At 30.8% G+C, this 14,502-nt stretch overlaps 1 protein-coding gene across 6 annotated transcripts; it reads left to right on the forward strand.

Moving 5' to 3' along the window:
- The first annotated feature begins 713 nt into the window (after positions 1-713).
- LOC111509966 (uncharacterized) lies at positions 714-13,810 on the forward strand. Of its 6 annotated transcripts, XM_074172507.1 has the most exons (18): positions 714-861; positions 2,131-2,462; positions 2,572-3,565; positions 4,621-4,670; positions 4,933-4,981; positions 5,186-5,229; positions 5,511-5,565; positions 6,153-6,199; positions 7,464-7,513; positions 7,728-7,924; positions 9,012-9,134; positions 9,581-9,624; positions 10,587-10,708; positions 11,179-11,222; positions 11,488-11,545; positions 12,453-12,496; positions 12,696-12,850; positions 13,674-13,810. In XM_074172507.1, exon 3 carries the CDS (start codon positions 2,627-2,629, stop codon positions 3,554-3,556), a length of 930 nt encoding a protein of 309 aa, XP_074028608.1. In that variant the 5' UTR covers positions 714-861; positions 2,131-2,462; positions 2,572-2,626; the 3' UTR covers positions 3,557-3,565; positions 4,621-4,670; positions 4,933-4,981; positions 5,186-5,229; positions 5,511-5,565; positions 6,153-6,199; positions 7,464-7,513; positions 7,728-7,924; positions 9,012-9,134; positions 9,581-9,624; positions 10,587-10,708; positions 11,179-11,222; positions 11,488-11,545; positions 12,453-12,496; positions 12,696-12,850; positions 13,674-13,810. The 6 variants fall into 6 exon arrangements, with proteins under 6 accessions (XP_074028608.1, XP_074028605.1, XP_074028603.1 ...); XM_074172504.1 differs by having other exon boundaries at positions 2,131-3,565; positions 4,606-4,670; XM_074172502.1 differs by having other exon boundaries at positions 2,131-3,565.
- The last annotated feature ends 692 nt before the right edge of the window (positions 13,811-14,502 follow it).

The following is a 14,502-nucleotide window of genomic DNA, read 5'->3' on the forward strand; positions in this document are numbered from 1 at the left end:
AAAATTTACGTAACCTCATTAAAACTTTTACTTAATTTTTTCAACCTCGCCATTTGCAATGTATACATGAACGCCCAAAACGTTCCATAATCCATTCCACTTGAATTTACGACAGTAACGCTCGCAAGCAAGTGGAACGGGAAAAACTGCTGTCTTGAGCGTGATCGTTGTGAGCGCTTAGTGGAACGCATGCAGAATCAGTTACGAAATGAAATAGTCCTGATCACAGAATCAGAATATAATATAAATATATGATATGGTACAAGTAAATATCAAAATTTGGGTTCACTGAACCGAAAAGGAGAGAATTTGATTTTGCCTGTTTTAAATTCAACGAATGAGATCCAGTCACATGTTACTTTTATCATGCCAATAGGGCTGTTATATATAATATTATGGGTGATTTTCCAATAGTTGGAAATTGCAGACCTGGGGTGTGATGATGATTCTGAAAGTAAAGCTATTCTATATATTTTATATCCATTATTTGAATATGAATACTTATTAAATATCGGTGAATTTACTAATATGCATATTTTAATGTTTCGGACTTTGTTTCGAGTTCGGGACTATATAGCCACAAAACTAAAATCTCAACTTTTCCGTGATGTCACTTTTAAGGAATATCATAGAACTAAAATCAGGTCTGTGTGGAATATATTTTGGCAACATCGTTGGATTTTCCCCCTCTTTCTTTTACCACCACTCTTACGAATGATTTCACGAATCTGAAAATTTTGAAAGTCTTTTCAGTTTGAAACGTCGCCGGTTAAGGTTGTACTTGGCTACTTAACTTAGTAGTACTTTTACATAACCATGTTTTATCAGAATACAATTTCAAAAGGGAGGGGTTTATTGCTGGTAAGTAGTATTTCTTTATTTATCAAAATCATCCCTTGAGTTTTCCTTTATTTATCTTTACAAATTATATCCTCAAATGATTTTTAGATCATAACCACGGATATTTTTCCGATAATGTATGATTATAATAGAACGTTCAGTATATAAGTGATCATAATTCCTAATAGGGTAAATAATCCTTGTGAGGGCACCCGGCGATTTTGAAAAATTTTTGAATGTACTTACGTATTTTGATGCGTAGATTAGAAAAGGTCAACTTTTCAGCCTTCTTTTTAACAAGGTGAACTATTTAAAAACACAAGCATTTATTCACTAGGTCACCTTTACAACTTATTCCTCCTTCCTTGACACTCTTCACTTCAACAATCATATTTCCAATAAAAATGTTGTAAAATGTCTTTATGTTGATGATATACACTACCTTGCACTGACGAGTGGCCAAACAGCCCGAAACCGGTCTGCAAGTGTGTTCCGATAATTGAAAATCTATTGCGGCAGTTGTATCGCCAACAGCATATGCAGGAATAACTTCAGTGAAGAATCCTGCACTGACACCTGTCGGATATAATCCAACGCCCTTCGTGGTATTAGCCAGGGGAGTAGTTGTTTTCTGATAGGTGTCAGTCCATTAACCTACTGTGTAGGGTGTTGAGACTGGCCTGAACGAATTGTTCTTTTAGATGAGTTGTAAAATGTATTACGTATATGTCTTATAGCGTTTTTAAGGTTAATGGCATAGTTGGTACGACTGCAAGCATTCGTTTTTAAATTAAGTTTTTTGTAAGAAAAATGTTGACTTCCATCCAGTCGAGGAATGTTGATTGTTGAATTGAAAAGTGTCCATTAAGGAGGAATAAGGTGTAAAGGTGACCTACTGAATGAATGCTTGTTTTTAAATAGTTTATCTTGAGAAAAATAAGTCTGAAAAGTTACCCTTTTCTGAACTTTGAAGGGCCGTAACTTTGGAAATAATGGAGAGCACCGCTTTTTTCTTTTAGATTCGTAATCTGCGCATCCAAATACGTAAGTACACTCAAAATTTTTTTCAAAATCGCCGGGTGCCCTCAAAACGAATATTTACTAAATTCACCATAAAGATTTTTTCACTGTACCCAACTAGCTTAAAAACTATTCCTTAGTGATGAAATCATTTGTCTCGTTCGTATGAACTACTGATTAAAATATTTCGGAAATGTCTGAACTACTTTGAATCAGAATAATAGTTTTATTATTTTTGAAAATCTTTGCTAATTTTGTCTTTCATTGTAGTTGCAGAATACTATGAAAGATCTGATCTGATATCAGATAGAAAAAACCAAGAGATGTGTTCAAGGACTGAAACATGGGAAATGTCATTATAAATCAGTTTAATTTTGAGCTGTGAACTGTGAAAAATATGGAAAGTGAAAGCAGTCAAAGCAAACGCAGACGTCCAAATTTATCTGAAGGAGAAAAAACTATTATATATAATGTGTATTGTGGGCTCCGTGAACGAAATGAAAATATGTTGCATAACGACGTAGTTAATCTGTGTAGTGATTTAACTGAAGTGTCGATAAGAAGTGTTCACAGAATTCTTAAATCCTTCAAAGAAAATGAAGGTAAATGTGATGTATCTAAAAACATTGAAACTAGAGGAAGAAAACAAATTCAGCTTGATGATTGTACCAAATATGCTATTCGTAGGAAATTCCATTTGTTCTTTTTCAGAAATGAAATCCCAACCTTGAAAAAAGTCGCAGCTGAAATAAGTTCCGATGAAACGATGCCCAAAATATCAAGACGTGTTTTATTGCGCACATTAAAGCAAATGAACATTAAATTTATCAAAAGAGGTAGGAAAAGTGCTCTTATAGAAAGAGAAGAAATTGTTTTGTGGCGGAGAAATTACTTGAAAAAAATCCGAGAGTATCGTCTTGATGGTAGAAAAATTTATTATTTAGATGAGACTTTTCTGAATCAAGGCCATACTGTTTCAAAAGGATCGGAAGCACTAGCTGGCAAAGGACGGAGGCTCTTGATAACTCATATAGGCAGCGATTCAGGTTTTTTGGAAAATGGCTTGTTAATCTTAGATTCCAACAAAACTAGTGACTACCACGAGGAAATGTTTGAAAGTTGGTTTTCACAGATTTTACCAAGCCTTGAACCAAACTCTGTCGTCGTCATGGACAATGCCTCTTACCACAGCAGACAATTGGAGCAGTCACCAACAACTGACTGGCCAAAAGCTGATATCATTAACTGGCTGTCTCAAAAAAATCTAACATTCGATGATAATATGTTAAAAGTTCAATTACTCAATATTGCAAGGAAACATATACCTCTGTTGATGAAATATGTTGTTGACGAAATGGCTCGTGAGAGGAACATAATTGTACACCGCCTCCCTCCTTACCATTGTGAACTAAACCCCACTGAGCTAATATGGGCTCAAATAAAAAACCAGGTGGCGAGGGAAGACTTGACTTCTGAAACAGATAAGATAAAAGGCCTACTAGCTACTGCTATAGAAAATGTCACACCCGAGTCATGGAAAAAATGCATTAGACATACGATAAAAGAAGAAGACAAAATGTGGGATCTCGACACTAGAATGGACATTGCAATTGAACCGTTGGTTATTAGCTCCGATAATAGCGATTGCGATAGTTGCTCATCATCCAACGAATTTTCTTCAGAAGATAATGAATAATACAATAATGTAAGTAATTTTGAACTTTTTGTACTGGTAGTGGTTTATGTGATTTTTTTTTTTTTCATAATTTCACAAAAATCAAGATAGATTAGTTAGGGTGAATTCTACATAAAATGCAAATTTAAGAATGACTTTTTGTTACAAGATATTTTCTCATGAAAAGAGAAATGACAATTTCTATGTTTTTTGCCACTTTTATTTGTAACTAACGTTACTGCAGTTTCGTCCTATACGGACATTTTCAAACTTATACAATAAACTAACAATGATTCATTACACATTATATACCACCCCTGTAGGTACTAATAGAAATAGAGTGATTGACTTGATTGAGTACCTGAATTTACAGTTCACAATGCGGATGTGCCAATTTAAAAACCGGAGAGTAATTTAAATCGAATTGATCATTTAACAGGTTGCACCCGCAACGCTTATGCTTGTGAATTTCCAGGGATTCTAAATAATTGAATTTGCAACCCTTCCTTGCATAGTGCAGAATTTCCGTATCGTTTAGATTCAGAAACTTGTGGTTGCATGCCAAGGAATGGTTTGAAAACGTCGAATCGTTTTTTCCTAGGCTGAAGGACCTTTCATGTTCAGCATAAGATTAAGATTAAGGCAAAAAATGTCAAGTCATTTCTGATAATTTAGTGCTGACTATTTTGGAATTACAGTAGACGTAAATACATAGAATATGAGAATATAAAGATTGATCTTGCATTACAGAAAGAGGATTGCCTTGAAAAACTAAAACCCTCTGGAGCTCCTGGCAAAAATTCTATCATTTGGAAAATTGACACATCAAAGTAGTATTGTAGTATTCTTTCTTTAATAAACGAGTTGGTACCGAATAATCATATACACCAGAAAATCAAGTAGTGATAAAACATAATTGCTCAAATAGAATTCAGTTTGTGACATATTTTTATGATGATTTTTATTAATAGACAAGCATATGACTGAATTAGTTTTGTTGATAATTTCGATCTGAGAAGTTATATTATTAGACACATTGTTCAAAGATTTGAGTTATGAATTGAAGTTAGTTTTTTTTATTGCAGCAAATGTTGTGTGTTCTACCTTTCACCACGTGCAACATGGATGAATGATGGTAAGTATTATCCAGTTTATCATTCATAAAAACTGATACAGCAGGAGAAAATGTTAAGAGCAATTGATTTAGGAAGCTTTTATTAATTTTTTACAATGTATTTCACAAAAACTCAAGTCAATTATGTGTAGTGATGATTTTATAGACAAGCATATGACTGAACAAGTTTTATGTTGATATTTTCTATCTGACAAGTTTTTATTTTGATTATTGGATTTCATATGAAAACTTTCAGTGGAAATAAATCCTATTTCTGTTTCAGAACTTGAAGAAATGTGATTCAGAAATCCGGAGAGATTTTGACGTATTAGGTAAGTGTTATATACTGTCCAAATTAATAGTTTTTGTTATATTTTCACTAATAATAATTATAATTACAATGATTATATGATCATCTTACCTACATTATTTGAATATAATGAAAACAAACCCTTTGTTTTATGAGTTCTCACAATTGATAAAATTCAAGCTGAATTGAAATGCTTTTTCTAATTTTTTTTTTTTTAATGTTCTAGGAATGCACATTTTTTGAAGTCAAACAACAGTACTGGAGTACTTGGTAAGAATTACTGTTAAGGCAGTTTAATTTTTTTGTGTAGTGTTTAAGAGCATCAACTTAGTTTTTCCAAATTTTTTGAGTGATTTCAACTTGCAGTTGTTCAACAGCATCTTACAGAAAAAATTCTATTATTGTTAGTGTCTTATTATGATGATAATAATTACCGTCTGAAAATAATGATTATTATTTTGGCTGCAATTTATTTGTAACTGAATCATTTAGAATAACTTATTCCTGATCTTTTCATTAAAATAGATAAACTAACTTGATTTATTTTTCAGATGAAGTACGATAATGTGCTCTCTTGGGATACAGCTTAATGAAGATGAATTACAGGTAAATTTTAATGTTTTACTCCACTCTCTCAAAATAATTAACAAACATTTTTGAAATTTTTGAATATATTTTTTGACAGTTTTCTTTAATGCTAATGATAGGAATTTGTAAAGCAAATTTTCACTAATCCTTCTTTACCAAGTCTGGCTGTAAAATAAGGGGTAACATAAAAAACAAATCAAATGTTTATCAAGGTTATCACTTTGTTAGAAATTTGGTTCATATTCTTAGTTTGGAAAATTTTCATGTCGAAATAACTAGATGACTCATATTGTTTTTAAAAGTTTCATGTTTTGACATAGAATGCTCTTTGAGAACCATTACAATTTTTCAATTTTTTGTCGCACAACTTATGAAATTGTACTGAGAATTTGTTAAGGATAACAAAGGTTTGCAAATAACTGGATTATTTTACAACCAGATCATTCTTTAGATTTCATGACTTGATATTGTGATGATAATAATTACCGTCTGAAAATTGTGATTAATAATTTTGGCTGCAATTTATTTGTAACTGATGAATTCCCCTTTGATTTTAATTTTTTTTTGTTGTGGAAAGAAAACTTAACATTATATCAATTTTCCAGATTAAATATCGACGGATATATGGAAAGGTCTTCTTCGTCACTTGAATGTAAGTTATGCCAAATATATTTTTAATGAAATGTTTCTCGAGTATGTTATAAAATTTTCTATACATGATTATGTAAGTTTGTTTAATGGTAAAAAAACGAGAATATTCAATAAAACTGCATCTAACAGCGGTGCTAGATACAAGCCTGGTAGAAGTTGAAGAACCTCCAAAATCTCTTGAATAGTTGGAACAAAACGTAAACCAAATAGTTGTTTCCTCATTGGCACAGCTGCCAGACTGAGTCATGGCCGGCGAGAAGCCCCTCGCTCAAGATGTGTAGAAATCTGTTATCAGTCTGTTAGATTATTCAAGCCGTAAACATTCAAATGCGTAAAATTGCAAATAAAAGTTTTTATTCCTTTTTTTCCTAATACTTTGTTTCACCGACCCAAACTTTACGCAGATACAGATTTCTCTCACTCTCACTCAGTCCGGTAGCTGTGTTCAATGATGTTTCAACCCAATTTTGTATGGAAACATTTTTAAATATCAATACCAACATTGTGACCATGGCATCAATGTTAAAGTAATTTTTAAAAAGAATAATTTCTTATTAATTATAACATCCATTGTGGTACAAATAATAATATAACCTAATTGGAGTTCCTCAAAAAATAAGACGCTTCACTTCAATTATGAGTCTGTTTATCATGATTTTTTTTTCATGATTTGATGATGACTTTGAATCTGCTTTTGTATCAGCTGTCAAAAGGTTTCATTTCAACAATTGGATCTTCATTTATAAGCCATTATAATTCACAATTTGAGCATTCTCCAGACAATTGATAACGCGAAAAAAAAATTGAAGATGGATCTCCCATACAAAAATTATCAGCCTAAAGAAACTTGAAGGATATTTTCCTGTTATTTGGAATGATTTTAGACTATTATACTATGAAAAGATATTTCATTTTTTGTCAATTTTTAAATATTCTGATCTTTTTTGAGATATTGAAGAAAATACGGATATTTTGCCTATTTTAGATTTACAGGTATATTTCTAATACTAGTGATTTGAAAAAAAGTATCTGGATACTTTTCTATTATTTCTATTAATATATTGTGCTGTTTTATCGTCTCATTTGATATATAATGGATTTTAAAAGTTGGCAACAGACATACATCGATTTAAACATGATGACTTAGTTATCCCTGTCATAAAAAATAATATTGATGACAGCATTTCAACTGATTTTTGCAACAGAGACAATTCTTTGATGAAATGCATAATATCACTTTTTACATATTTTTTTCTTTTTTTCAGATCTAGTTTGTAGGATGTGACAAGATTACTACAACGATCAGAACTCTGAAGTAAGTTTACTAGTTTCTCAAATCACTTAATTTTTTTTGAACGAAGAGTGATATTGAAGAAAAGCTTATTTTATGATGATTCAAATATATACGCTATTATGAGGTGTTTTATAAACATAAAGGATTACAACTTGCCCTCTCTGAATATTTTCATTCAAGAATATAAATCTAAATGTAGATTTAATTTTATTGAAAATCTATATATTTTTTTCAGGAATCATGGTTTCTTTATACAGTACGCATCTTAAGCGTTATCTCCCTATCTAACTCGTTACTGGCCCCTTTATTTGAAAATGCTGGAAACAGTGATAGATCCACTGATAGTGGCGAATTTCCTAACAAGCGTCCAGTAACGAGGTGGGTGGTAACACTTACGATAAGTGCAATGGACACAAGTGCAGATAACTCAAGGTGTGTATTAAGACCTATACTTTTGATATTGAATTATTTTTCTGTTTTTGTATTTTTGCATTGTTTGTATTGTCCCAAGAACCATTTACTATAATGTGTAGCAATCTTGTGAACGATATCTAATTCAATTTCATAGAATAGAGAAAAGTGTTTTTCATATAATTCAATGTTCATATAAAAAATTAGTTATTTGAAAAGTATTTTTTGTGTAATTCAATGTATATATGGAAGTAGTTATTTTGAGAGGGCTCTTTCAGTTTGTGTCTGAAAGTTATTTCTTTGCATGATCTAAACATATTTGTATAGAGATTTTTTGAAATTGATTGCTTTCTTCCTTTGGAAGATTCCTACACAATGAAATATTGAACAAGAAAATACAATTAATTCATATGAGCAGTGAACTTTAAGTTGGCTCTCAATCTGGTCAGAAGAGTGGCAATATACAAGCATATCAACAGATTTAATTTGAAAGTTGACACATCTATATTGCTAAAAATATCTTCTAGTTGCTTGATTGAATATAACTGCAAGTAATTAAAATGTATATTAAACAAATTTAACTATGCTAAAAATATTCTAATTGCTTAATTGGATATAACTACAAATAATTGAAATATATTATTCCAAAATGTAACTTATTTTTTAATTTGAATACGAATAATAGTTATCCCTTAATAGTGGATAAGTAATTGCTATAAAAGCACAAATCGACCAATCTCTATCGAAGAAATGTTACCAGTGGTAAATAGTTGTTCATCAAATAGATGAAATTTGGTTTTGTTCTGTTTGTTTGTTTGAAAAGTGAAATAAAACTTTTTGTGCAGAGTGTTGCTTTCTAAGTCACACATTGTTGATTTTAAAGATATATTTTTGCCTTGTATTCTGGGCAAGGTGCTCTGTAATAAGTTATTATATTTTCAGATACTCCTAATCATACAAGGCTAAATAATATCCTCGTTTAATCCCGTAGTGCAAATTATTGCTCATTCGATTCATGGCGAGGAAACAATATTTTATACCCAAAATTGAAGTTTTTTTTGTATATTATTGGAAATAATAACAATTTTTTGTTTTCTCATTTTTTCAGGTGAAACTGATGAACTTGTTGAACTGGTTTCCTCCATCCATAGACATCATTTGTGGAATTGGATTCAAGAAGTTGTTTGTGGTGTGTCCATTTTTGAAGATGAAAGAAAAAAATGGTTCAAAGGTAATTTTTCTATGAAAAAATCCATCGATATTGATAGTAATAATCGATTGATCTTGCCCTGACGCCACGCTCCAATAGATTTATTCGTCTACTGAGAGTGCCATTAATCGAAAGGGCAGAATAAATTTCCCGCTAGGAAACAGACAAATATCAATCAATTCTCTGATATTGTCTGTGCCGAAAGTTGAGGATACACTCTTAACGAAATGTTCATTCAAGACACTTTTGAAAACATCGATTCAAAAGTGTGTTCTCTTGTTTGAATATATTTTTTCACTTACATTAATGCAGAAGAGTGTCCATTGAAAACTTTTATATAGCATGAATTGAAATTTGGATTTATGCGATATCTCATGTCCAGTTTTTCAAGATAATTTGAAGCTTTGGATCCATGATTCAAGGATGATTGATCTTCACTAATTAATGAATTTTAATTTATTTTCCAGGTGAAATCTGCTAAGAGGTATTCAGAGCGACTACATCACTGAAGGTAATAATATTTCTTCAAATGATTAATATTTCATAAATGAATATAACTACATATAATTGACACATCATCCCAAAATGTAACTTATTGTTCAATTTGATTATAACAAATAATAGTTATCTCTTGATATTGGATAAATAATTGTTAAAAAGCTCTAAACTGAAACAAATGCGAGTATTCAGATCTTTTTGATCTACCTGGTATATATATATATATATATATATATATATATATATATATATATATATATATATATATATATATATATATATATATATATATATATCGTTTCTAGTTATTCTTCTAGAACACTGGTGCAATTATGAAACCCACATAGACAAGGTATTCTCTATCGAAGATATGTTACCAGTGGTGTATAGTTGTTCATTTCATCAAATAGACGAAATGTTTTTATTAACTTGTTTGATTGATGACCTGTATATTTTATGGAAATTCATATTAAATATAGGATAGAGACAATAACTTGTCTAATTTCTGCTAAGATTTTTATTTGTTACAATTGGTGTACGTTTCATACGTGTTGCTTTCTAGGTCACACTTCAAAAACTGAAATAAACATCACAATCACAAGTGATATTAATTTAATACATGAAAACTTAGATTTGAAAATTCCATATTAAGGAATAAATATTAAAATAAAAACACATATGTAAATTATTACACATGATTTTTCGTTTTAAGTTTATTAAAGATTCTGAAATTTTTAATTATGAAATTGTCAATTTTGAAGTTATATTCTAGCCTTGTATTCTGGGCAAGGTGCTCTGCAATATTCATATTTTCAGAGAATCCTAATCATACAAGGCTAAATAAAGTCCTCGTTTAATCCCGAAGTGCAAATTATTGCTCATTCGATTCATGGCGAGGAAACAATATTTCATATCCAAAATTGAAAGTTTCTTGTATATTATTAAAAATAACGGTTTTTTGTTTTCTCTTTTCAGCTGAAACTGATGAACTTGTTAAACTGGTTTCCTCTATACATTGACATCATTTGTGGAATTTGATTCAAGAAGTTGTTTGGGATCTGTCCATTTTTGAAGATGAAAGAAAAAATTTTTCAAAGGTAATTTTTCTATCCAAAAACCTATCAGTGTTGATAGCAATAATCAACTGTTTGATGTTGCCCTGACGCCACGCTCCAATAGATTTATTCGTCTACTGAGAGTGCCATTAATCGAAAGGGCAGAATAAACTTCCCGCTAGGAAACAGGCAAACATCAATGCTCTGATTTTGTCTGTGCCGAAAGTTGAGGATACACTTCAATGAAATGTTCATTGAAGACACTTTGAAAACATTGATTCAAAAGTTGAGGTGTTCTCTTATTTGAATATATTTTTTTACATACATTATTGCAGAAGTGTCCATTGAAAACTTTTACACTCCCTATGATGTATTATTTATATTGATATGAATTAATAAAATTTGGATTTACATGGTATATCACGTCTTTTCTTCGAATTACAGTTTGAAGATTTATATCCATGATTCAAGGATGTTTTTAAGTAACTAATGAATTTTAATTTATTTTTCAGGTGAAATCTGCCCAGAGGTATTCGGACCAACTGCATCACTGAAGGTAATATTTTTTTAAATGATATTTTGTAAATTGAGACTGGTATTTACTTTTTGGTTTGCCCTGACGCCACGCTCCAATAGACTTATTTGTCTACTGAGAGTGCCATTAATCGAAAGGGCAGAATAAATTTCCCGCTAGGAAACAGGCAAATATCAACATTTGATTTTGTCTGTGCCGAAAGTTGAGGATACAACCATCAAACTATAGCAATGAAGTTGTGTTGTCGTATCATATTGATCTAACATTAATCTTGTCAATTTTTCAGGTTTATTGACCTAATACCGTTTCCAGTTTGGGCTAGTGTTATTTGAAAACTATCCGAGGTAAATATAATTTCATTTAAATTGGTATTTGTGTTTATTAGTGGCATCAAAATATAACATAACCTGAACAAGGGAATTTTTGAGTCGATTCATAAGAAACCTGATGTTGACAATTATATGTGAATAATTGTTCATTCAAAAAATTTTTCAGTTTCATTTAAGTAATACAAGTAATGGTTATTATACAGTTTGATCTGATTTGAGTGCTCCATTGGTAATCCAAAAATTGTTCAGACTCCTCGGTCAGTCGAAAAAAGATATTGGAAATATTGACCATTAAAATGACTGAACCTTTCCACTGGTTTAACATTTTTAATTTCTGCTAATCTGAAATCTGATTTAGAAAGATATTCTAGAAATTCTGAACATTATTTTTGTATCCAGAGCAGGAATATTTTGCTTTGTTGCTTTTTTGAATTTCGGCAAAATCCCGTTTAATACACACTAATCAAAATATTAAGGTGACAAATACGTATTTTTTCTGAGTTGGCCACTCTGTATTTGTAAATAGTATCGATTATCATATGTAGCTGCTGTTTATATTTTCCATTTTTGAGTTTCATTTATATAATTGAAATACCATTTCCTACCTAAAACAACAAACAGGGTTTCCCATTAGGAAATGAATGTGAAAACTGGTTCTTGTTTGGGCAGTTTGAACAATTTCGTTTCTCCAATAATAAAATTGCCATACATTTTGATCAGGTTGTATTTTTCAAAGCATTTTTAGGAGAATTTGGTGTATCTCGTAACTTCTCAATTAACAATTAGTTCATGATGACAAAGTTATCCCTGTCATACCTATAATTTGATGATAATGTAACTCCTGATAATTTTAAATTTTTGAATAAAATATGTTTAGCAAATTTTTGAGAATTTTTGCTTTCACTCTGTATTTTATTTTCAGTTTGGGATGCACGCACAATCCTACACCGCCTATTAAATTGAATGGTGAGTATTAAGTACCAAGTTTTCATTGAAATATTTTATTTTGTCAATTCATCCTTGACTTATGATGAGTATAAACATATACGCTATTATGAGGTGTTTACATTTTTGATTACAACTTGCCCTCTCTGAAATGTTGCTAGAAATTATATGCATGCTTGTAATAATTTGAATGTAGTAATTTTGATATGTATTTTTTCAGCTGAATTGATCGACCGACCATCTCTAAATTATTGAATTCTATTTGAAGATATTTCGTTTGGGAGACCATCTAGCAGAATGTCAAATTTTAACTGGACAAAATAAAGCTCAGCTCAGTCTACTGAAACAGACTTGCCTGCATTGATAATATTTAAGGTATGAATGCACAAATTTCAAGCATTTCATTAAAGTTGTGGAAAGTTTGTCATGTCACGCGAAGGATGAAAAGTAGTTCTTTCAAAGCCATATCATGTGGAGTAGTCAATATTTCTTGTTCTTTTTTTGGATGTTTAACCTTCTATAATTTAATCTGCTCTGAAGCGTAATAAAAAAGGGCAAACTGAAAAGTTACCTCGAAAAGTTACTGCATAGTATAAACCACTGAAGATTACAGTTGGTAACTAATTTGTTTACTTGTGAATGAAATGCCTCAAATGTTGAACAGCTGAATATAGAAATATTTTTCTAAGGAGTATAAAAAAAATATTTTCAATTCATCGGTGACTTTTAGTTTATGATAACTGAAAAGGAATATTTTCTAAAAGGCCAATCGTCTAACTAAAGATATTTTAATCTGTAGGCAAAAGTATGAATATGATAATTCACTGACTAATGAGCTTTTCAGTGGTTTATATTAGGCAGTAACTTTTTGGGGTGAACTTTTCAGTTTGCTCTTCATTTACACTTTAGCAGATTCTCTGTTGATTTAGTTTTGTCTATTTTTCTGATTGTGGAAGGTCAAACACTCAAATCAGTAAGAATACTGCTTATTACGGGTACATATTGTTGATTAATAATCAAGATGATTTCCTAACATTGAAGACTTTTAAACAATGACCAATATTCGAGAATATTATGATGCTTTCAATATACGCTATGATCCAATGATTATAATTCTTTTCTGAAGATTTATTTGCTAATTAGATTATAACTGGATAGTTTGAGATAGGCTTTAACAATCTGTTGTTTTTTTTTTCAGTATTAACGAAAGATGCCAGGAATAACTAACTTCCAAGAGTGAAAACAGTTGAAGTTGCATTATTGTATTAGAAAGTTGAGTTTGAAATGGAATTCTAGCATATTTTTGTATTTTTGAAAAATAAAATGTAATTTGTTTCCTTTAGTTTCCTTTATGTAAATGAAAAAATTTACCAATCCTGTGATAACCCAATCCTATTTTAATAAAGCAAATTTTGTGGAATTGGACATCTAATCTATGATTTGATTTCAATAGAAAATAAGAAATACAAACCCCCTTTTCTCAGTCGTTCATAAAAATAAATGAACTGAATATCAAATGGTACACACACCACATCTGCTTTGTCCAGCTTTTGGGCTCCAGTCAATTTTGGAATAATCAGCCAACATTCTAACGATCAATAGCACATACAAGGTAATGTAGTAACAGCTTTTGCCAATTCCTAACCAATTTCATTGTTCAAATTCCCCCTAGAAATCACAGTATGAAGAACTTTACGCATTTTGGAAAACACTGCAGTACTTTTATTATATAAAACTTGTTGAGTGTCCTTGAAGCAATCTTTCGAATATATGCACATTATTCTCTAAACAAAAAAGTGCAATTTGGCTAGTCTGGGTAGTCATAAAATTCGTAGTGCCTCCTTCTCATGTCGGTATAATCGAGAAGTTTTACTGTTCAGATATGATGTCTATCTTAGAACTAAGCCATTGTCTAAAGATTTAAATAGACAATGACTAAGCTATGTGGTAAAACAAAAGGCACGTCTGTTGTTTCCATATATTGTTGTTTTGTGTGCTTCCATGAGTGAAAGTAATTTATTTTACCT

This window comes from Leptinotarsa decemlineata, unplaced genomic scaffold, assembly GCF_025532065.1.
Source record: "Leptinotarsa decemlineata unplaced genomic scaffold, Ldec_3_MD MMD2_tig00000133_RagTag_RagTag, whole genome shotgun sequence".
NCBI classification, from domain to species: Eukaryota; Metazoa; Arthropoda; class Insecta; order Coleoptera; family Chrysomelidae; genus Leptinotarsa; species Leptinotarsa decemlineata.